The sequence below is a fragment of the Limanda limanda genome, chromosome 9, assembly GCF_963576545.1.
Source record: "Limanda limanda chromosome 9, fLimLim1.1, whole genome shotgun sequence".
Lineage (NCBI taxonomy): Eukaryota > Metazoa > Chordata > Actinopteri > Pleuronectiformes > Pleuronectidae > Limanda > Limanda limanda.
Genome location: NC_083644.1, coordinates 11,726,946 through 11,751,486, shown reverse-complemented (window position 1 = coordinate 11,751,486; position 24,541 = coordinate 11,726,946). Strand labels below are relative to the sequence as shown.

The following is a 24,541-nucleotide window of genomic DNA, read 5'->3' as shown; positions in this document are numbered from 1 at the left end:
ACTACAAAGGATAGAGACTTGATGCATGAATCACGGATAAGGGACAGACAGCGGAGCAAGAGTTTGAAAAACAAAGAGCATTAGAGCAGCAGTGTTGTGACAAGTCTGCGAAGTAAACAAGAATGAAGTCATGGATCACCAAACCAAAGGAGACTTCATGAGGAGAATGACTAAATAGTGAAAGTCTCTTATAATCCCTTCTTGTTTGTTTGTGCCCAAAACCATGGCAGTCAATTTCTGACACAACAACATTATAGAGAGCATGAAAACTGGAGGAAAACGATTAAGTTGAAGTGAAATGGGAAACTGTGGCTGGATTATTGAATCCAGGAGGGTTAGGGGCATTTATCTGTGGTTAATTTGATCTTTTGTGAAAGTTTAGAGCGAGGTTATTGAGAGGCCACAGCGGGGGGGGGGGGGGGGGGGGGTGTTATGCTGTGTAATTGTGTGGTATTTGTCTTGGCGCCGCTCCGGTGTGATTGCACTGGTGTTATCTCAGCGCCGCATGAGAGCAACACTCTGCCGTAGTTTTCTTTAATTTGACCGGACGTTAATTGGCCTGTTTTGCATAGCGAATGCTCTGCTCCGTGACGGGCCGTGACGCGGGATGTCCGGCGCCCTCGCAGCTCGCCGTAGGTGGACGAAACCGACGAGGTCGCGGGTGACAGCTGTGGGCGTGCGGCGAGACGGGAGAGGAGTGAGAGAAAGCAGAGGAGTGGGGGGGGAGTCTCACGGGCCGGGTCAGGGGTTCAGAGCTGGAGTTTGTCACCTGCTCGGCTCGGCACGCAATCTTGCTCAGGAGCAGTAGGACCTAAGCCCCACCGCCCCTACACCCCTCCCCCCCCCCTGCTCTGTCTCCCTCTACCTCCCCCTAATTGGATTTAATGAGCGATTTAACAACACAGCACTGCCCGATCAAATCAAACTGCTACTGTCTGCCACGCTTAATCCTGGGTCACTGCTTTGTAAAGCCAGCGAGTCCCAGGACGCTCCTCTCCGCGGGGCTCCTCACACCGCCCCCCCCCCTCCTCCCTCACCCCCCTGTCTGTTTCTCTTACCGCCCAGACCTGATGAAACCAGGACAGGCTTGAGAAAACCCCATATCCATGCACTAAGTAAGTCTTTTCACCAGGCCACTTGTATTTGGAGAAGGACGTCCTTGACTGGTTGTTGCCGAGCAGAGGGTGTGATCACACCTATGGGTCTAAAGGACTCTGATCTCCGACACCTCCATGTCATCTCCAGAAGTTGGAGTTGGTGGCGACGTGATAGACGAATGGTGACCTCGAGCAAAACGTTCCATCGACATGTATATGAGAAGCTGGAGTCTGTGAGCTTTTACTCAAGTTTTTAATTGATGAATAGTTTTACGACTGTTGATTTTCCACTGTTGATTATTTCTGTTCTATAAGAGGCAATAAAAGGGTGAGCAACGCTTCCTACAACATGTCACCTGCCGTTAAAAGGAGAGTTTATATAAATTTGTACGAAAAAAATTGACAGGACTGCACTAAATAATTCACCTTAATGCTATTTTGGTATTTCAGCCATTTAATAAACCTTTCAACTCATCATAACGTTAACTTTTAGCTTGAAGGACTAATAGTCCCTTCACTACACATAACCCTCCTTTACATTCATGCAGACCATGCTGCTTTGATAACACATTCCAGACTTCTCCAATCAATCTACACTTAAAACTGCATCACCACGTAACGATAAAGAAACTTTATTACAAGTGCAGACCTTGATTTTTTTATGCCATGTGGAAATGGATGCTAACCAATGGCTGCCTGTAGAGGGCCGAACATGGACTTAGAAAAAATCTGTACGACTACAGTCATTGGTTGTTGGTTGCTATGGAGGAGCACATACGATCTGAAGTAAAAGGGATAAAAAGGCCAATTGAAGACACATTTATTCGCACATTGATGTTGTTTGAACTTCAGCACGAAGCATCTAAACACTCTGTGCTCCACATGTTTCCCGTCTTTTCTACTTTCCTCTGACTTTCCTCCAGTCTTAATAACTTCCAGTAGATCCAGGCTTCTGATTACAGCCCAACCGTGACTCAAACATGACTCCAAAGCTGCAGGTTTTTTCCCTCCTCGTTAAAAATTCTCACATTTATGACGTTAAATCCAAAACGGTCGGGCTTATGAAACCCGCTCAGCACTTTACTGTTTATGATATTTTCCCACTCCCACTCTCACAGATGTAGGATTACTTTCTCGGTGGGATGATAAAAGATTTTGGAGTTAAAACGGTGGAGCCGGGAAGCATCCATGCATCGCAAGGGACGAAGACGGTGGCAGCCTCACGGCGAAGTCGTGGTTCAGCTGGGAGAGATTTGTCACCGCAGATTGGCAAAGCTGCTTCTCAACTTATAATGCCAAAAGCAGCTTAATTATTAGGTCAAAGGAGAAAGGCCCAGGAGCTCGGAGAGGGAGGGACTTGTTGGGGTTGTTGCGAGGTTCAACATGTCATTATCCCTGCATTTGTTTGGGGGTGTCATTGCAAACGCACCAATGTATTATTTTCTGAAAGAGTCCTAATCCGTAAATACTCCTCCACCCCACCACACAGACAGCCTTGTTATAAATGCAATCATCTACACCTTTCATTTTACACTGTAAAACAAAATAAGTAGTTTTTGGAAGGAAACCTTTTGTTTGTCCTCTTTCGTGGCTCATGTTATTGAAAACTTGTACATGAATATTCTAATATATTTGTAGGAAAACCTTTCTGTATTAAAAAAAACTGCTAAAGCTACAGTGTTATTTTATTATTTCATTTTAATAAAGGATAATGCACAAAAACATTAATCTGCAGTCTTTGGGCAGGTTAAACAACGAACACTAAAACATTAATTCGCATAAAACACCATCAAAGTCTCTAGCACACAAACAGTTATAAAGACAAATCTACGAGTACACATCAACATATTCTAGCACATTCATTCAATATATCAAAAAAATTGCAATTCAATCTCGATCAGATTAATGTTGACACGGGTTCCAATAAAGATTCGGCACCTGATCCTTTGGGGGTCCTAACAGGAAAACCTTTCTTAAAATTAAAATGTAAAGCTAAATAGGAATGAACTTACAAAGTAATGATTATTTCATCAGCCAATCCAATTTATCGCATGCTTAAATCCAAGTGAAATTTCATGCAGTGCTTAAATTCACATATACAAGGGGAAAGTGTATTGAGTGCTTCAATTTGTAAAGTAGGTGACATTTTATGGGGACGCTTGTAGACATAACAATTTTCTATAAATATGTCCCCCCCTCAATTAACTGTATTATCAGTGTCTGTGGAAAATTCACCCTGCTGCAAATGTTGTAGATATTTCTAACGATGGATAGAGACGGAGTAAAGAGAAGCTGCAGTTTGTAGTCACAGTCTTTCACAGGTCACGGCCATTCGCACCTCAGACAATCACAGCCACACAGATGATCAGTGGTCAGTCCGAGCGAAAACGTCTCTTGGCATTATCTTTCTATTACAAAGTTCAATGTGTATAGTTTTCTAGTTATAGTCCATATTCACAAATCACACTTTGCCTCATAGTGCTAAAGTCATGTTGAGCAAAAAACTTTAACTACTTCTTTTACTAGAGGGGCATGGGAAGAACGCAGGTAATGTCTTGTTTAATCATTGAATGAAATTTGCACAGGCCTATATTTCATAAATCATCTCGTTACACCTATATTGTAGAAATTAAATATAAAAGGTCACTGAACTATATCTTCATTCAGGCACATCAGAGCTTATAGATTATAAAAGTAAAGCCGCAGTGGCCCATATTCTATTTCTGGCATATCTACATTGTAAACTAGATTGTGAACACAGATGCTGAAATCCTGCCCGACAACTACAATATGTCACAAGCAAAATACCAAAGCTGGCATTACTGTTGTCATGTAACTCGAGTTGACCTTTCCAACCGAGCCATCGGCTGTGACACATAGAACTAGCTTTTCAAATGCATCTCGACAAACAGCACTGTTTGTCAGTGAGGGAGGAACATTATCTGTGGCTCAGTACCGATATAAAAGGAAATGTTACATCGAGTTAAAGCTAATATAAGAAGTTCAAATTCTATCTGACGAGGAATTTTATTGTATTTAATTATTCAGAGCTATTATATGTGAACGTGTCAGAATAAATGTGTGCATATATATAGATGCTAATATTTAAAGGGACAGGCATCATTTCAATTTTTTATCAAGTTTGTAATTCAAGCAAAAGCAGAGCAGAGTCTGTTGTGCATGGGAGAGTAAACATAAATGAAATCTTCTCACGTAATGAACATTGTGTGCATTATACATTCCCATCTTTAAGCTCCGCTCCAGTTCATACTGTGCAGCAACCATCTGCACGCTCTTCTCTGTGTGATTATAATCGTACTATAGTCGTTATACCTCAATCTTTCATGTCCTCTGTTGTGCACGGAAGATCTGAAGAAGCCACTAAAAGTCAGAGCAATTTATGTTTGATGGTGGGAGCCTGTATCGCAAACCGACGCCCTGTTATTCACTGCAGTAGAACAGAGAAAAATATTCATGTGCATATATTAACTGTTCCTGTGCAATCTACGGTAGAAGCCTCAAGCCGCCTTAATCTCCCTGCCAGTGCCCTGTCTCTCTTTTTTTATTCTCTTTGCATTCCTCTCTCTCTCTTTTTCCTGGATGCCGTTCTCATCTGCCCTCCCCGAGTTTGCCCAATTACCCCCTCGGTTCAGCGGCAGGGCACTGGGTCACGGCACTGGCTTGATTTTCACACTGTTCCTTCTACTGAACGCCACATCAAGTTAATCAGGGTTAACAATTGCGGCAGTGCCTTGCTGAGCAGGGCTCCCATCGGCTTAGCGTGGCCTGGCTCTGGTGATACAGATGGGCGAGTAATCTGTTCTGGGAGCAGAGGGGACAGATGAGGGGCGGAGGTACATCGTGGTTTGCTGGGTGGGTGTGGGAGTGTGGGATAGTCGCGGTCAGGACACAATTAAAACAGAGACACTGAACTGAGGAAAGTTTGTGATGAAAAGTGGAGATGAAAGTTTAAGATCTGGAGGCGGGGCTGCACACAGAGAATAAAGACGTTTGCGGGATTTGCTGGCAACCCCTAGTTTTTTAGAAATACTGCAAGTTAGTATTGTAAAGTTAGGTGACAATGAAATGAAATAGTGCATAATGTACAACAATGATGTATTTTACAAGTTCTCACTGTTAAATAGCTCCTGCCTCCGACAACATCAGCTTCTTGGTTCCAGCTATCAACATTCATCTTAAAGAATGAATTACTGTAGATGCCTCAATAACAGACAACTGGCATGTGACCAACTGTTGGGGTAGAAGTGTGGGTATGTATCCATCTATCTATCTATCTATCTCAACAGAGAAATGGCAGAATGTAGTAACGGTGCAGTAATGAAAAGCAGAAGTCAGTATTCTCTTATAGAGCCATAAGCATTTCAGATCTCTGCCGCTCTCATCCCATGGAGCCCACAGGTCAGGGACATGAAACGGAACAAGTGTGAAGTCAAAAGGTCAAAGAGACCATCAGAATTACAAATCCACACTAAGTGTATGATGTTGCGGGATCAAAGTGTCAGGGGGGGGAAGAACGCAATTAGAAGAAGTAGAAAACTTCCTGTGCTGAAGATGGCTGAAGCGTGACCCATCTGGCCAAACAGAAAACTCTTAGAGCAATAGCAGCTGCCTAGCTCACACAACACGGCCCAGGGTGCACCCGGCTATAGGCCACGCAGAGTTAATTATTCATTCAGTCAGAAGAGGCATTACACCCTGCTTTCCAGACAGGACCAATGAAGAAGAAAAACTTTGCTTTTCACACAACCCTGGGTGACAGAAATGGAGCTGAGTTGGCCGTAGGACTTCCGTGTTTTCCAGGAACCAAACAAAACTCCCGCTCTTCACTTGACCTTTTCAACTGTGAAGAAGCCGGCCTGTAAAGTCTAACTTTCGAGTGTGAGCGTCGGGTGTTTTAACCTTAGTTACGGCAGGTTTTCTGTACCAGTGCACACTTCCACTCCCCCATTATACCACAGCTCCAGCACTCTGCTTCTCCCATCTCCACGAGCGCCTCGCTTTGGAGATGTCGCACCTCTTCGGAGTGACGCATGTATTATTAAAGCGGGACTCGAGTGCGATCCATGCAGGGACACTCACAGACTTTCACGGGTTTCTGTCGCTGCCACCATTTTGATTTGAGCGTGGCTGCGGCAGTTTTTTGCACAAACATTAAGAATTTGTGACACCAGAGCGCGAGTTAATATTTCATACACCCGGCATCTCAAAAGCTCAGAAGTTCTAACTTGAGAGCACTTCTTTCCATTTGTTACCCATCTCCTCTCGCTTCATGAAAGTCTTATTATGACCACGTTGATGGTATTATTCTTGAACTGCTAAGTTGTCCCATGAACAGGGGAAGGGTCTTGTAAAGTGCTAGAGAAAGGGCAAGAAGAAAGGGAAGGAAATGTGGGAAAGGTTGTGCCTGGTGCTACGGTGTGGCCCTGTCCACACTCCTGATTATAAAATATGTATGCAATGCTGAGCCGCAAATGTCCCATAAGCCCAAGTGTCGCAGTGCTTCATCCAAATTCATCCCTTCGCTACATCCCAGCCCAGAGTGTGAGGGTCAATCTGTGATCAGCATCGAGATTGAAGGGAAAACAAAAACCAAACAAAAAACCTCAAAGTCCCACTGAACTCCACTTGCCCTCGTTGGCCCTTGCAGTCGCACGAAAATACAGTTCACCGAAAGTTCACGTCTGTTATCGTTGGCGATTTTTTGGGCTGTATGTGCCTCGTAACCATATCCCTGTGATTGGCAGTGGAGGAGAAGGAGCGAGCTCGCCGAACTTACCCTGACAACTACTGTTAATATGACACACGGCGTGTTCTCCACATCTGACCCTGATCTGCAGGGTCGCTGTTCGGTCAGACCGCCGCTGCAGGCCAAGTGCGGTGGATGTGTGTGTGGGTGGGGGTGTGATGAGGGATGAGTGGGCAATCCAGTTTAGAATTAAAAAAAAAATCTAAACCCCAAAATATCTCTGTTACTGGCTGTGTCATAACATTTCGGAGTCTGCCCCACCCAACATAAAAACGGGTTCAACGAGAGTTCACTGGGAAGGCTCCGCCCCCTCGCCACTACGTCACCGGTGAGATGGCGTGTTGTCATGGGCAAGAAATACCTCGGTAACGCTGTCTCTGCTGGTTCCGTCAGCGAGGCCACAGCGACCCACCGTGGTGCCACCTTGTCCGATTGATGAGGCCTGTAGCTTCAAAAATCTGATGCTTCGAGTAGCACTTTTTTTTTTATTCTAAATTATTTTTAAAAGTATATCAACTATGAAAGTATTGCATTTCTTGTTGGCTATTATTTTTTTCTATATGAAAAATTATTATCAAATTCAGTTATTTTATCAGCAACTAAAAACATCATATACACAGTGTATGAATGAACTTTTTATAAATTAACTACTTTTTGCCTATTTAATAAATGTACTTGGATATGAAAATAAGAATTGTGTTTTTGAAAATTATGCTTTTGGAATACGATGTTGCAAACACTTTGAATTTTTAGTGATTTTTTAATTATTAATTTAAGTCAAACGTATTCGGTTATTTATATTCAGGGAACTATTTAAACTCTCATTAAAACATTTATACAGTAAATACAAACAAAGACATAAGAATTTTTTGTATACTATTTCATTTAAAGTTATTTAATTTGTATTACATTTATATAATTTAGCTAAATAATAATAAATTAAATAAGTAAACATTATCTCTGGTCATGACAACCGTTGGACCCCGTCATGTTTAAGGACCGAAAGGTTCTAGAAAAAACAAGGCCAGAGTTTTATTACTTTACTTTAGTACTTTTTTATTTGTATTTAAATACAAAAGAATTGACCCCTAAGATTTTCCAAATATCATTTTGTTTTGAAAAAACTAAAAATATAAAATTAATTCTAAGTGCATTATGAGCTCTGAACTTTCCTTGACATGATTTATAAAAATAAATATATACACATGTTGTGCATAGTTACTTGAAAATTAAATCATCAAATATGAACAAATATCGATCATAATAAATAAAAATTTAAAAAACAATTTAAAAAATTAATTGGATGAACAATATATAAAATTTGTTTTGATGACTAAAACAGGCAACACTTTATTTAATAAATAAATATTTATTTATTTAGAAATATCAAAACCCCCTAGCATAAATTAATATCAAGTATTTTATTCAATAGAGCAATCAACACAATAAAGTATTAATGAAATATTCTTTGACCTTTTTATAAAAAACACATATTTCACTAAAAAAATATAAAAAATGTAAAGAGGTAGTGTCAAAATGCCATAATGGAAACATGTCAGATGCCAATAAACACCCCCATAAGTATATCAAAGTTTAACTTTAATTATTGATTTTATATACTACAATTATATACAGATATCGTTTTGTAATATAGTATTTTTTGCTTAGATCTTGTTATTTCTGTGCACACAAAATCAGTTTCCACAGAGAAAGACAAAACACACATGCCAGTGAACTACGATGAAAGTTTTTTTTTTTTAGGACACAAGGAATAGAAAACTTTATGTATGTTAGGTTGCCATAAAAAAAACTTAATAAAGAAATATGTGACAAATAAAGAAATAAATACTAACATTGTTGTGAACATAAATGCTAAAAAGTATTATCAAGGTGTACAAAACAAAGCAAAAATACAGTGATTGACATATTTGTTTTCCGCTTCAAAACCTAAACGGCTATTTTTATTGCCGATAAAGATTTTTTCCCCCTCAAGTGTGTTTTTGGTATAAGTGCAAACTAGATAACAAGTATCTTCATTCATCTCATCGGACTCATTAGTTATGGGAAACACATACAGTAGATTGAAACAAAGACTAAGAGCGCCCACCAGTGTTAACAATATGTACTACACCGCCAACAAATACATCACAAATTTGTATTTGCACTGCTCAGCTCTTTTCAAAGCAGAAAACTTGTTTTATTATTTAACAACTTTTATAACTTAAGAGCCACTTTCAATTAAGTTTGAATGAATATCTGTCCATAGATGGTAAAGGTCCCATTATTTTTAGATTTAATTTACTAATAGATATTAAGTGTAATATCCAGTTGTGCATTTAAAGCTTTGAAACAACATTTTCATCACCATTAAACTGGTACAACGTATATTTAATTATGTTGTGTTAGTGTCATTCTTGTTACATCATAAGTCACTCTGAAAAATGAAATTAATGAATACAACCTGCAAAGAAAATCTGAGTTTTTGTAAATATTTAGGTGTTTTCAAGGAGATAAACATGAGATGGACGTAGATTGAAATGTTTCATCAAAGTTGAAATCATTTTATCATCTCTGTTAAAGTAAAAATCTAGTCAAACCTTTAAATATTTCACTTTCCAGTCATCTTTGCAGAAACTTACTATAGAAATATGGCTTATTTTATTTCTAATTTCAGTTTTTCAAAAATATAAAGTAATGATTAAATTAATAAAGTTATAAGATTATATATTTTGCAACACAAGGTCAGTTCAACTAAATCCAGAAACATTTAGCATGTGAATTAATTTAACAGTTAAACATAATTTGTGATTCTGCAGAATCCTAAGGGACTGCTGAGGCTTGCACATGTGGTGCTACTGAGAAGCTATATTTCCATGGGAAATATATAAATGTATATAAATATAAAACAGTACTTTCATCTGCCTCCACACACAAAGTCTAAGGTGGTGACAAGTGCTGTTGAGTGTGTGCCAAGAAAATACAAGGTAAGATGCAGGAAGACAGGATATAATACTAGTGGTATTTACCCGTCTCGTACAAATTCATATATTTTACATTTATGAAAAACAAATATAATAGATTTTTACGAATGTGATATCAAGTCCTTGAGCACTGCATCTGTTATCATTTTGAAAACAGATACCTTCCGTGTTGATTGTTCCTGTTGGATTAAGCACGGCCGTCTGGGCCGTCAGGTTCCTCCTCAGCAGCAGGTTCAACCATACGCTCGAATGAGAACGCCAGCATAATCTGCGTTTCACATATTAGAACATAATTAATACAATGCAAAATGTGATGAGCTGGTTTTTTAATACCCCTCCCCAAAAATTGTATTACAGATTGATTCAAAGGTTTATTTTCCTCTGTGACTTTGAGGTTTTAACTAAGAAACACCTCTTTTTTTATTTAATACCAGAATGCAAAGCTACTTAAAAAGTAAACTTTTACTATCAATTTGTGAAGTGAAACCTCAAAATGAAATACTTTGTGAACATAGATGTTCACAGAGTTCCTGTTGGACTCAATTTAGCAGAAAGAAACTGGGAGGTGAACTTCTTTTACCAGTCCAGCTTTTCTCCTCTTATTTCTTAGTGACAGTGGAAGCATTTGGTTGTCAAGCTGCGGTTTCCCCCTCACGCTTCATTACAAGCTTTACATGCATTTTAGTTATGCTTGTTTGTTCCTTAATCCGAGAGGAGCTGCTGGCTATAAAATGTCAACCTTCATCTCCTGATCCTAACTTTAAGCCCCTTTCTGTGGTTTGTTTGTTTCTTATTTGTTCCAATTAGAGTCTCAGTCATTTTTGTTCAGAAAAGGAACAAGATGCACATTTAGACAGATTATGGTGCTCGGCCGACATAGTGCACATGGGCAATGAGGGCAAATCAATGAGCGCTTGCAATTTTTATACATATGAGCCCATAAACAAAAGAGTCGGGTGAAAAGAGGGTCGATGATGAATCATTATCTGCTCAGCGAGTCTTATCACTCACCTATTAAATGAAAATTATTTAGGCAAATTAATGATCCTTCATATGTTAAATTTGTGTAGATAATCAGAGTTTTCCTGCATCTAATAATCCAGAAAATTGACCATGTGAGTAACTCTATAGTTTATCTGTTTTTGAATAATTGCTGTAGCTGGGTATGGTTTACAAATTAACGATATTGGTGTCATTGCAATACCTGACTTTTTTGATCAATACTTTATTATTAGAACTATAATTGATGGCCTTCATAAAGTAAACAAAATCTAACAATCTGAACATCCATTCTGAATGGGTCAAATTTGTGCACAAAAATAATGCCACAACAGCAAAAACTGTGAGTGGAGATTAATTCCAAATTTACTCTTACATGGTTTAAATATTGGAAATTCTCCCAAAACAGTCACAACCATGATTCTTCACAGACACGCATCTCTCCATCTCATCTACGTCCACTCACCGTCAGCAGCACCAGCAGTCCCATCATCACCCCCAACATGATATAAATGTTCTCGATGAGGCCCCCAGCCCACAGAGGGCCCAGGATGGTGGCTAGACCTCCCACTGAGCGACGCACTCCCTGACAGAAACCTGCAATCGCCACACGATACACAAACACTCACAAGCTGTACACACATTGAGGACACGCATACTGAGAACACAATGTAAGGAACTTTTTACAGTGACATGTTGAAATGTCAGTGTCCAGTGACACCAGATTTAAACATGCTAATTTTAAAACCTTCGATGAGCTAGAAATAAAAGAAAATCAATGTTTCATCGCTTCTTGTAGATGGCGCTGTTTCTCACCTTGTGTTTTCTCACAGGTGATTTTGGAGAAGAGGGAAACCTGGGCCACAGCCACGAACGGCAAACCCAGAACCTGCAGAAACACCCCGATGATGAACTCAGTCAGCGGCCAAGGATAACCCCCTACAGAAAACGAGAGAAATGGTTAATTAAGTATACTGTAAAACCTGTTCAACTGGGGGTTATTTTGATCTACTCAGTCTATGGTGTGGCCATATTTACAGGTTTTTTCATTCAAGTCTGTATATGTCCCTAATGGAAAGGTCAGGGAATCATTTGGGAGCTGGCAGCATCATTTACTCGGCTAATGATTTGGATGCGCAACAAATATGCTGAGTTTGTGCAAATTCTGTGCCGTCTGACCTAGTGGGGTCGCCAGGAAGATGAGGCACCAGACCCCAGAGATGTTGCAGATGGCCAAACCCACAGCCAGGACCACCCGCTCCCCAACTCGCCGGCTCAGCCAGCGCACGAAGAAGAAGCCAGCGATCACCTCCACGCCACAGAGACAGTACATCACGCTGTTCTCCAGCTCCCCGTAGCCAAAGTACTTCTGAGTCAGTGGAGTCACCATCGTCTGAGGAGGGAATGGTGAACATGTCACTGTCAATATTTAACTCGTGGTCCAGCACCGGTTCTACTGTTTTATTTCAATGAGTCAATATCTCAAAAAATTGGACATTTCTGCACGAGATTAAAAAAGGTGAAATCTGTCCACAGAAATATAAAGCTAACATAAATGAGTTGTGTGCGTGCGTGTGTCTTTGCAGCACCTCCAGCGCTGTCTGATTGAAGAGGGTGATGAACTGAGCAGCCAACAGCACAACCACCTCTTCTCTCAGGAACTCTGCAGAGACACGGGGAGAAATTCAGAGAGAGATTGAGAGAAGAGTTAGAGACCAACCACGGGGCCAGAGCTGAGAGAGAGAACATGGAGCTAAACAAGTGATAAATTATGTTTTGTGCAGGGTACAAGGTAAATTATACTGTAGAGCCTGAACGTTATGGATTTTTGAGGGCTGATGCGGATAAGGGTATTGGGGAGTAAAACATTCCCAATACCAATAAATCATCTGATATATTTTTATTAAAAAATGTCTTATGGCAAAGAAATATTAATGATATTTTACAGTTTAACCATTAACTTTATTATTAATCATTTTAAAGAAAAAGAAAAGCACCACACAACTTAATGCATAGAATTTGAATTAAAAAAAATATTCTTTCTATGGAATTCAAATATAAATGCATATTTGAAATACATTTTAATTTCGGTAAACATAGATGCCATTTATTTCATGTGTGTGACAGGCTCAAGTCAGTTGGGCTCCATCTACTGGTAGAGACACTTACTTACACACCATATAAATCTAAATATTAATAAATTCATAGAAACTGTCAGCCACCTGCCATGTAGGGGAAATTCACCCAGAAACCTAAAACTGTACAGGATGTATTTTGAAAGTGGTTAAATTGCAAACACATTGTAAATTATATGGTCTGCAGTAAGGAGTTAAAGCTTGTGAACCAATTGGTTTGATCCTCTCAGAGGAAAATGTTGTGCAATTTATCTATTTGACGTTCTATAAACTGGCAGGATACCAAATCCAAATCTCACACAGATACGGTCCCACCGCCACCCACCTCGAGAGATGCTGAATTCCTTGATGGGGCTGGAGGACTCTCGGGTCTCTGATGGCGGGGGTGAGGGAGGAGGGGAGACGTGACTCAGCGTGGAGTTAGAGGCAACAGGGATGTTGTTTCTCCTGTGGTTGGGAGGCACCACTGAGCCGTAGGTCCCCACCAGCTCCTGGGACGTCATTAAGGGCTTCTCCTCATCGTCGTCCTCTTCCTCGTCTTCCAGGAGCCCTGGCTCGCCCTCCTGGTCCCCGCTCTTGATGGCTGTGGAACCTTCCTGTACTTTCTTTCTCTCCAGAGGTGGCAGGTCAGAGTACATGAAGACCACCACCAGCTGAAGGAGGATCCACATCAAGCACATGAACAGCTGCAAGAGGCAGAACGCAAGTGTTAGCTCTTCTTTGGTTGGGAAAAAAGAAAATGCCACCAAGGCCAAACTATTATATTTGGGTCCTTACCCCAGGTGCCGTATATTTATTAACTACAAAAGGTCCCAGTTGGAAATCACACAGCCTCAGGAAGATGTTAAATGCTGGACCTGCGTCAACGACAAAGAGAAATGGACAGGCTTTTAGGATGCTTGTGATATATTATGCGTTAGAATGCAAATACAATCCATTGTACATCATAACAATCTCAAATGATCAGCCAGGAGCAGAGGAGCACTGACCAATCAGAAGGCCGGCCTGTCGACACGCCATCACAGCAGCAAATACTGTGGCCCGGTCGTCTGGAGCCGTGCTCCTGGTCAGGAAGCCGAAGATAGATGAGCCAGCACCTGATCCGATGCCTGAAGAAAATAAAATCTTTATAAACTGGAGCTCTGCATATTAGTGAGAGGGAACTATACATAGTGATTATATATTTTATAGCAGGTTAACTCCAGGCTCCATATAATAAGGCCCTTTTTTTAAACATGGTCTTATTTACCTATGATGTTGGGTGTAAATGATTAATAGTGGGTGTCATTGTGGTGCAGTGGTCGCCTCAGCAAGAAGGAGTTTGCATGGGTTTTCTTCGGTACACCGACTTCCTCCCACAGTCCAATCAGATGCAGTTCGGGGAAGATTAGAAACTAATTGAATTTGAGACACTAACTTAACCACATGTGTTACACTGAGTGTGAATGGTTGTTCGTAAGCCCTGCGACACACTGGTGATTTGTGTATCAGCCAGGATCGGCGTTGTACTTTCAGTCAAGAGCAGTGTGCACGGCAACCACAACATGGCGCTGCAATGTAATCCAAAGGCAGGAATACCCCTATTCAAACAATAACGATAAAATAAGGGACCATGACTATACCAGGTATACTGTTCCTGCTCAATAGTGGACTGATCAAAAGCATCAGACAATTAGGCCCAGTTTATAAAATAATTGCTACTACAATATATTTGAGAGTTCAAAATTGATCATTTATAAAAACAGGTAAGAAAAAGAATTGTACTTGACGACCGCCTAACTAACTAACAAATTCAAAGAATCTGGCAGTAGACTCACCTGCTACCAATCTGCTTGCCAGTAAGAGCCACTTGGAGTAGCCCATGAAGTACATGAAATTACCTGGAGAGTGGAAACAAGTGGGAAAATAAGGTCAGGTCTCATTCGCATAATATTCACATAGGTACTTCAGATGAAGTTTGATATGGGATGGGTCAAGTGCATTCTTTGTTTTGAACTCTGAGGACAACATCAACAGGATGAAGTGAGTGTTAACTACAACAGGGCAGGTGGAAGTAAAGAGAACACGAGTGGAGGAGAAGAAGGACAAACCGATTATCTCAAAGAGGTTGGCGAACAAGATGATCTTCTTGGTGGCTTGTGTTCTGTCGGACCAGTGGCCGAACAGAGGCCCCGACAGGAGGCCACTCAGGCTGAATGCCGACAGGGCCAGACCCAGGAAGTAAGGCGGCGCATCTAGAGTCTGCAGGTACCTCCATATTGTGGGCAGGATCACAGCTGAGGAGACAGAAGACAAGGACACGTTCTTTCAATATTTGCTTGGAAATCACATAAATGCTTAAGTCACTGAAAAGATAAGCTGTCACATGTCTTGGCTAAAATCTTAGAAATTGTCATGTTACAACTAGAAAGATGGACTCAAAACAGCCTAATGTGTCTGAGGCCATAACTGAAGTTAACACCAACACATACGATGTGGACATTGTCTATTGCAAATCTGTTGAACGTCTAATTTCTAACCCAAAATGGAGTCATGGAGCCAAGCAGACCATTAAAAAAACACTACATTAAACATTCTTTATACATCCATGGCATCTCTTATTGAAAGAGATGCCATGGTTGTATTACAATGTTCATATAATTCACATTACTACTCCCTGCTGTGCAGTGTTGTCTTGATGCAGTAACATTAAGTTCCAACCCTGCAGGAGAGCTGTTACTCAACTAATTGTCTTAATCCCTGAGAAGGCAGGTTTTCTATTAAATTACTCAGTTGTCTCAGACCAGTCGAGGCTTCCACAAACTTTTTATACAATGTTTCGGTCACAGGCGTCTCTTCCTTTCTTCCTACCTTTGTACTTTGTAAGGTTTGTCACCGGATTTGATGGAAATTGAAATATGGAGGTGATTTAAAACTTTTAAAACTTTTGAATGTCTTGAATGAAAACCTAAAAATAAGGTGAGATGAGGGTGAAACAAGGCATTAGATGACCTCTGTAGGAAATCTACACAACCAGGAGAACTGCCTGAACACACTGCAATGTTCAACTTGAGCTGCAGTCATAGCCTTACCGTTCAAAGCTTCCAGCCTTGGCGTCACAGAGACAAAGACTAGTGCTTATCCAGTGCAATCCAAATTCAATTTGTGGGTCAGAAGACACACAATGCGGGATTGCTATGCAAAAATTCCAGAGAGGAAATAATTCCACAACTTTTCTTGTTGTCTGACGGAATTCCACAGTTGCACTCTTGCTTCTTTATCACGTTTCCGGACATTATCTCTACGCTGAGGGAGCAGAGAAACGTAGAAATCCCTGTGTACTGTAATATAATCATGTAGTTCTGCACATAACATTGTTTCTCTTAAAAGAATGTACTATGTGCTGACTTAACTCTTTGCAAAAGGGGATGTGGTGCTGTTCTATGGGACTTCATTTCATCATAAGGCGTCTCCTGTGGATGTGCTAATCCATACTAACAGTATGGTAGTGAGAAGCTCCTTTCAAAATAAAGCCTCAATATATATGAACACGAGTCAAACAGAAAAAAGTTATAGTTTCAATAATAAATAGCATGTGTTGTGCTATAAGCAGCATCTATAGCAGGATTTTTTTCATTTATTCTAAAAGATATTACAAACCTGATTGTTGCTAATATCTAAAGGGAACCCCCCACCATGGTTTGGAGGAGGTCTACCAGAGCAGGTTTCAGGTGAGGACCCTGTAACTGGTTTGTTGTGTTTCTAACCTTCAGTCACACAAATTACACAAGAGAAATCTTTAATAAGTTGACTGTGTGTGTGTGTGTGGGAGGGGGTGGGGGGGGTTTAAACAGCCTGATCATACAGACTCACATGTGTCTGTTTTCAAACATGTGTTCAAAACAGACGAACAGAGACTTAACCGGTTAAATTACAAAACCTCCCCACAGACTCAAGGTGTGTCAGGGAGAAGCACATTAATTCATCCACTAATCAAACATCACGCAAGGTGTTGTTCTGCGTCACCACCACAACGTGTGTGTGTTTATACTGACGGAGGAACAGAGAATGGAACCCTACCGTACTCCACACCGCTCAGCAGGAAGATCAGTCCTATGCTGCAGAACGTCAGCCTCCTCTTCCGTCGCTCGTCCATCTACCAAGTGTCCGAGCTGAGTCTGAGCTCCAGCATCCTGCGGGCAGGCGTAATGCTCCGTGTAATGCTTCCAATTAGAGCTCGGGGACATGGGACAAGCTCCACACAGGGACCAGGGTTGTTTTGCTCACTGACCCGGGTTGTTCTGTTCAGGTACCCGGGTTGTTCTGCTCCTCCACACCGGCACTGTGACCCTGAACCCGGCGGAAGCTCGTGTCCGTGACGCGCGCGGCCGGGAGAGGTTTAAAGGTGGGAGAACCGGAGGAACCGACAAACCCATAGGACAAACCAACCACACGGAGGTGTAATCCTGCGCACTGCAACTACATCACTTCCGGTAGAGTCCAAATGCAACCTGACCCACTGACGGACACTGAGCCTGGATCGGTTTCCCCTCTCTTTTCCTTATTTTACATTGTATGAATATATAGATACATATTTAAATAGACTACATGTATACAATTTATATGATCTACTAGTATGTACTGTTCATTTTACATTTTAGTACATTTTGTAATAGTGATGTATGACTGCCTCACTCCAAGTACATTTTCTTATATTATAAGTAGACATATCTTAGAATAAATATAAATAATATACATAAATATATATATATAAATGACAACAAAAACAACACTGAGGCCCAATCAGTCCTCCGTGGATTTGACACAGTAGATTGCTTTGTGCATTAAAGGCGTTACAATTTTGAAAAATAACCTAATTTACACCAAACAAAAGCAGCTTTCATGAGTCATTTTGAACAGATATCCAAAGCAACATGAATGTAAATCATCGAAAGACAGACTGGAAAAAAGCCAGCAGTGTTGCAAAGTAATTATTTAGTAAATAGATCAAAAGAAGGACTCAGTTATCTCCTTCAATGTTTAGTTTTGTCAAAGTCAAAAGAAATTAAGATAAAAATGTACATGTAAATATATTTTCAAACGATTCATAACCTGCATATGGAGTTACAGTGAAAAACGTCAACATATCAGGTCCAACACGGATGCCTGGGAATCCTTTGGTCACATGTCACAGGAGATCAAACAATCTGTGACACAACTAATCAGATTCTGATCCATGTTCTGTTGGATTCACATCTGTCGTCTGAGGAGCCACACACTGAAATACACTTACCTCAGTGTCATGTTCATGAAACCAGTTTGGCTTTTGCTCTGGGACACACTACATTATCATGTTGGAAGTATCCTTGAGAAGATGGTAAATTGTGGCCCTGAAGCGATGCACAATACTAAGAACAACAATACTCTGCAACCTGAGCTGCATTTAATGCTATTGCCAAGTATAAAAATGAACAGAAGCTTATACAAATTAAGATGTTAATACAATACAATTATTAAAATAATAAAATCTTCAAAATTATGATGATTGTCACACTTTGGGCCTCAGTACCAGCCATCATAGTTTGAATCTATCCACAGTGTTATTGTGGTATTAATACGGACGTGATGGTAATTTAACTTGGTATCAGAGTTTCTTAGACTGTTTTTCAGAGCTTATTCTACAGAACCACTACATTGGAATGTACTTCTCAGGTACACATCGTGCGTCCGCGTGAGTCACTGGCAGTGTGTTCCTCTCCGTCCTGTGACAACCATTACCACTGACACTGGGGAGCCTGTGTCGCACACAAGCGGCCTCTTCTCCCATAATTCAATTTCAATGTCCTGAGTGCCAACACTTTAGTTTGCTGCCCTCCAAGCAAATATAGAACAGTTGACTGTGGCATCCTGGTTAACAATGTCCCAACTGGGAGCTGGGAGCAATTTTATTAGATTTCCCAATAATACTTGCCAGAGCTTCATGTCGACATCTCAAGTTCAAATTGTTTCAGGGCTGAGAGGCCGTTCGGTCTCAGGATTGTTCACGAATGGAAAGCAATGCACCCATGGTCCTTCACCTGGGACAAATGGTCGACTGTGCCACTGTAGAAGAAAATATTATCAGTTTCATTTCTCGCTTGAGATTTTCTTTACGCATCCAGATCAAGTTCGCGCATTTCTACATGACATCAAGCTTGTGTTGAATCAATAAATATCAGATTCCTGTGTAAAACTCTGGAGCTACTTTCATTTTTAAATGTAAATATAATTTCCCTGAATCCACCACTGCAGCCAGAGGTATCAGGTCAGCAGAGGTCAGATTGGAACACATCTGCCGGGGACTTCCTATGCTGTATTCACATTTTGCTGTGACACAGACCTCTTAAATAGCCGGCCCACAACCTTGATTGTTTTACTTGCCTTGCTGTGATTTTCTGTTGTCATTATGCAGTGAATAAAACTGATCTGAACCAGCCATAAAACTTGGACCTGAATTAAATTTTATTTTTCAACACTTTCTTTCTTTAAATATAAATTTTCAAAATGTGAAATGTGGGACAATCTCAATTGTTCTGACCTGGAGAGTAGGTCGAACACCAGAGTGAGTGAACCATAACTAACCACAACTAAAAACTACTGCATGTGTAGCACAATATACAATAATTGTCTTCTAACTTCATAAAGCTTTTCTGGCTGTCTTGCTCATCAGAACTGAATTTACTATAAATATCAATATATTCTATTAATTTTCTCAGGAGGTAAAGCGGGTCATCCACTAACCACAAGGTCAGTGCTTCAATCCCCAGCTCCTCAAGCCTGCATTCTAAAGTTTCCTTGGGAAAGACAGAACTGTAACTTGGCCATGACGGCTGTGCTGCTCAGAGAGAGTGATAGAAAAAGCGCAACATGTACAAGTGCTGTATGTACTTTAAAGTGTTTTGAGCGGCTAATAAGACCAGAAAAGTGTCATATAAAAAAAGAGACCTTTTACCACTTATGTTCAGAAGACTGTATATTTGATGTTCAAGTATCCTAGTAAGTCATGAGAGTAAGCCAGCAAGACCCTGAGACTGATTGTAAGAATCACTTTGTATAAAAGAAATCTTTATTTACATGTTGCCAGCAGATGGAGGTTGCAGTACTTTTTAAGTGTCACAGTCTTTAGTCTGTCGTCCATCTCCTTGGAAAAAACATTTCTTATCTATGAGAATAAAAAAATGAAATATTTTCTCTACAGCCTCCACGGGTTCTGTCAGCGAGCTCCTCTCAGAGACGACCGTGCGCTGCAGACTCTTGAATATTAATGTTTTCAGTCTGCAGCTCAGACTGACCGGTTGACTGTGGCCGTCGGAGGACCGGGGGGGGTTAGGTGGGTGAGCCGAGTTGGGGTTTAGAAGGCCAGTTTCTTCATGAGCAGGTAAACCCTGGCGTCCACCTCAAAGCCGTGAAGGTTGTTGGCATCTCCCTGCAGCCTCATGAGGAGGCCACCGTACGACACATAGGCCGATCTGAAAGAAGAAGCATGTCCATGGATTAAAATGAGAGATTATGTTTATCCCAAGGAGTTATGTGTGTATACATTGGCCCTTAACATTCCATAACTAGTCAACAAATAGGGTAATGATTGCTTATACAACACCTGTATATCTTTCTTTAGGGAAAAAATAAACAGCATATGAAAATCGAAACTGAAAAACCTAATTTTTAAGTTATGCATCTTAAATTTACGGTATTTTAGTGTAGTTAGAGTAATAAATTTAACATGTTACTGTAGTTATGTATATGCACATCACTATGTGAGGTGCCAAATAAGGCCAAGTAACACATCACATAAAAACGACATACCTAATCACATTAATGCTAAATTCATTAGTCAATCACTGCTAATTGTTATGTGTAATTATACTAATGGTGTTTTTGGCTACACTATAAACAGTATAGTATCACTCACAGGCGTGTTGCTGCTTCTGTTGAAGTCTCGTCGCCTTCGATCTTGTAAACCTTCCCGTACATCACGTAATCAAACTGGTCCGCTCTGCAAATTTAAACAAAGAGAAAGCTTAATTATAAATCAGCCAACAAAACCTGTATACGTCTGGGGAGTGATACACTTAGAACACAAGGACAGATGTTATTGGATCATGTAAAATTAAAAATGTTCACAAAACATGTGACGGCAGTAATGTATGAGAAGCAGGTGTCGTACCTGGACGGCCGGTCATCCTGAGGATTATACTCTCCATCATCTGGGGTTCCATCTTCATATAACGTACTGGCAATAACCAGTCGGAACTTATCACCTTAATGAAATGGAAACAGATGACTGGGTTAATATCATTGTGCACTTGGACACTTTGGGTGTGTGGTGAGTTTGACATATATATTATTATAACTTATTCTATGGTTCTCTCATAGTTATAGGTTGTATTAGTTTACTTTGGTTGGAAGAGGACTATGGCACAGCTTGCTTGAAGGAATGCCAGAGTTTACAAACAATTATCAACTGTGACTAATGTGACCAACCAGTGGCTTTACTTTGAAAACTTTGTAAAAAGTTTGTTGTGGCCATACAATGTAAACAGGCTAGTTTTACATTATATCAACAAAATTAACTTTTTGATTAAGTCCTGGACTTCAACTTAACAAAGAACAAAAGTGTTCCTACTTACCCAGATCAACAGGATAGATCTGAATGTTCACGTCCAAGATGAGGTCCATCTTGAAAGATTCACTTTCACAATGAAGACGAGACACTGTAGAGGATAGAAACAACCACGGTAGAGATTACTTAATATGACATTTTAGACTGAAGGACACCACACTATAATATCTGAAACTCAATAAAAGTGAATACTTTATGAATGGGAAAAACATGACCATAACTAGGGAAAGAAGCGTGATCAACAGCGAACGATTCAGAAGTAAAAAACTGAGGCTGCATTTATGAAGGAGTAATCAATATCAGTATTAATTTGGAATTAAGTCTCTAGAACCTTATTAAAGTCAGTATTCACTCCCCGTTTTATCTTTGTTTGTATGAGCACTGACAATCAAAAATTGTGTTTTTAGCTTGATGGTGCATGATCATTTATTATCTTCAGAAATGTCAAATACATTACTTAAGACCGGAGACTATTACATCATACAAGCACTCTGATGTTGGCTTTCACATATTAACACGGCTTCTTCAAACTTGTTTACATACACACATTCCATACACACCTCGGTCAAACTTCTTGCCATCTGGGTCGATGTCTTTTACATCAAAAATGTCCTCAAACAGAATTCCAGCCATCTCTGTTGCAGTCTATGAACTGGGAAAGAAAACAGAAAGAAATATACAATTAAGTCATTTTTGTTTGGATATTAAAAAAAGGTAATGAGAACATCAGGACATGCCTTGGAAACATTTGACTTCAATGAAAAATGCTACCATTTCATCTTGTGATGGAGACTTTATGATTTTACAAAGATTAATAAGAAATCAACAGCTCTCATTTAGTCATTCATTTAAAGAAAAACTATAAACATCTGTGAAGACAAAATATATATATATTCTCATTATAGTGCTATGATTAACATACAAAAGGAAGATCCTCATGCTACACAGATACACAATTATTACCAAAATAAAACGATTTATGGACTTAGCCTTGAATATCTATACGCCACTCTATAATAGTCAACCAGTACAGAAAATATGACAACGACTATTTATTTAATTCGTCCAAAATACATTGAACAGTTTACAGTGAGTTCCTAGCCCAGACGTGAATCATTTCCTAACACTAGAACATATTTGTATATAAACCAAAGAACTGAATGAGATGAAGCTACTTTTAAAAACAGAGGCTGTTCACTCCCACTGACCAACAACACGAGCATTATACAAGTAAACAAACACACGCTGCACCAACCACACAAACTTATTATTCATAGACTTTACTATAAGGAGATGTCTGCAGCTCGGGCTAGCTGTTAGCTTTAGCATGTTGTTCCCCACACTTCCTGAAACTTACCTGGTAAACGATGCAGCTCTGGTTTCTCGCCTCACACACAGCGACTGGTCCCAGGCACTCGGTCACTCTCTGTTGTTTTGAAGCTAGAAAACTTACTGGACTTGATTTTCATTCATTACAACGTGAACCGCGCCGTGCCGCACAGGAACAATGTGCGAGACCCGGGACGTCAGGGAACTGCTTCCGGGTCAACATGACGCTCCTGCGAGTATTGCTGGTTATATGATTGAATTGGTTGTTTAGTGAATCGCGGTCATGTAAACCAGAACGCAAGCAATTAAGTGAATATGGTAAATGTTATTTTTTTACCATCGCTTTGTCGATTTCATTGCTGAGCGATGGAAACACATCGTTACGTTTGTACAAAGCCAATACATACTGGAACACTTACTTCACATCATATGTGATATGTGTTAATATAAACCATATTGATATTATATATCATTTTATACAATAATATTGTCTTTTGCACACTCTGTCTACATATGCTTACACTCATAGTATATTATATTATCTATTGTATAGTCAAATACTTATATTTATACCTCTACTATATATCATATCATATTATATCATACTCTTTGTATATTCTTTGTATATATAGGTCTATATACACATATTTATACATGTATACATGTTATTATTATTATTATATTTACTATTATTATTATATATACTGTTGCTGCCATTATTACTATATACTGCTATTATATAGGTATAATTACTGTATATATAAATATATGTTATGTTATATTATATACTGTACTATTTTTATATACTGTCTAACAATAACATTACCATCATATCATCAGTACTATTACCATCATCTGGCCACTGCACCTTATCTACCTATTTATCTTGTGTTTCTGTTTTTATTCTTTCTACCTCAATATTTTTTATTTTATACTATTGTATTGTATTTTATTGTATTCAAATATACCGGCTGCTATGACGACTTAATTTTCCTTCGGGGATGAATAAAGTAATCTATCTATCTATCTATCTATCTAATGAGGGGGCCCGTGGGACTTTTAAACAAATATCACAACTCCATCTTGTTGGAGTATCGGAGAAACACGTGGGTCCCATAGGCTGTATATAAGGTGGGCGGCGTTGTCATCATTTACGACACTCGCCTCCGCGTTCCGGCAGCCATTGTCCCGCTCGTTTGGTTGCTAGGTGTCCTGTTTGTGTACGGTTGCTAGCTAAAGGCTAGCGGCTAACCCCTGAGAGACAGCGAGCTCAAATCGTGGCAGCTCGTGGAGGCACTTCCGGTGGCAACAGACACTGCCACTGATTTGTGAAGGCAGCTGCCACAATATGAGGCAGGTGCCACGGCAGTTTTTTGGGCAACTACCGCTGTTTGTGACTTATTCCCTGAGATGTACATAGTGTATGCATGTTTATCAGCGTGTTACTGTTCTGAGCACCACGAATAATTGATCTGTTTTTCTCCAATTGTATTGTCAAACATGCTCGTTTATATCAGAATCAGAATGTATTTATTGCCAAGTGGGTTTACACCTACCTGGAATCTGTTTTGGTTGAAGGTGCATACAATGAA

The 24,541-nt window shown here is 40.0% G+C and overlaps 2 protein-coding genes across 2 annotated transcripts; both read right to left on the bottom strand.

The window, feature by feature from the left end:
* Positions 1-9,678: 9,678 nt before the first annotated feature.
* mfsd8l1 (major facilitator superfamily domain containing 8-like 1) lies at positions 9,679-17,114 on the bottom strand. The gene is made up of 11 exons (XM_061078671.1): positions 17,039-17,114; positions 15,070-15,255; positions 14,797-14,859; positions 13,969-14,088; positions 13,757-13,836; positions 13,305-13,665; positions 12,434-12,507; positions 12,024-12,237; positions 11,661-11,783; positions 11,311-11,441; positions 9,679-10,113 (listed from the first exon to the last, which is right to left on the bottom strand). Exons 1-11 carry the CDS (start codon positions 17,112-17,114, stop codon positions 10,033-10,035), a joined length of 1,509 nt encoding a protein of 502 aa, XP_060934654.1. The 3' UTR covers positions 9,679-10,032.
* A 2,927-nt stretch (positions 17,115-20,041) lies between these two features.
* Positions 20,042-23,134, bottom strand: polr2h (RNA polymerase II, I and III subunit H). The gene is made up of 6 exons (XM_061078463.1): positions 22,978-23,134; positions 22,181-22,272; positions 21,628-21,711; positions 21,165-21,258; positions 20,910-20,993; positions 20,042-20,466 (listed from the first exon to the last, which is right to left on the bottom strand). Exons 2-6 carry the CDS (start codon positions 22,251-22,253, stop codon positions 20,349-20,351), a joined length of 453 nt encoding a protein of 150 aa, XP_060934446.1. The 5' UTR covers positions 22,254-22,272; positions 22,978-23,134; the 3' UTR covers positions 20,042-20,348.
* Positions 23,135-24,541: the final 1,407 nt, after the last annotated feature.

What these genes read in the sequence shown, in the direction of transcription:
- mfsd8l1 (XM_061078671.1), bottom strand. Translation starts at nt 17,114, where the DNA reads ATGGACGAGCGACGGAAGAGGAGGCTGACGTTCTGCAGCATAGGACTG. An exon ending in GCTGAGCGGTGTGGAGTACG is followed by an intron (nt 15,256 to 17,038) that starts GTAGGGTTCCAT and finishes CTGTCTCCTCAG; the next exon opens with CTGTGATCCTGCCCACAATA. An exon ending in TCAATCAGACAGCGCTGGAG is followed by an intron (nt 12,238 to 12,433) that starts GTGCTGCAAAGA and finishes TTCCCTCCTCAG; the next exon opens with ACGATGGTGACTCCACTGAC.
- polr2h (XM_061078463.1), bottom strand. Translation starts at nt 22,253, where the DNA reads ATGGCTGGAATTCTGTTTGAGGACATTTTTGATGTAAAAGACATCGAC. An exon ending in TGGCAAGAAGTTTGACCGAG is followed by an intron (nt 21,712 to 22,180) that starts GTGTGTATGGAA and finishes TATCCTCTACAG; the next exon opens with TGTCTCGTCTTCATTGTGAA. An exon ending in CAGGATGACCGGCCGTCCAG is followed by an intron (nt 20,994 to 21,164) that starts GTACGACACCTG and finishes TTAAATTTGCAG; the next exon opens with AGCGGACCAGTTTGATTACG.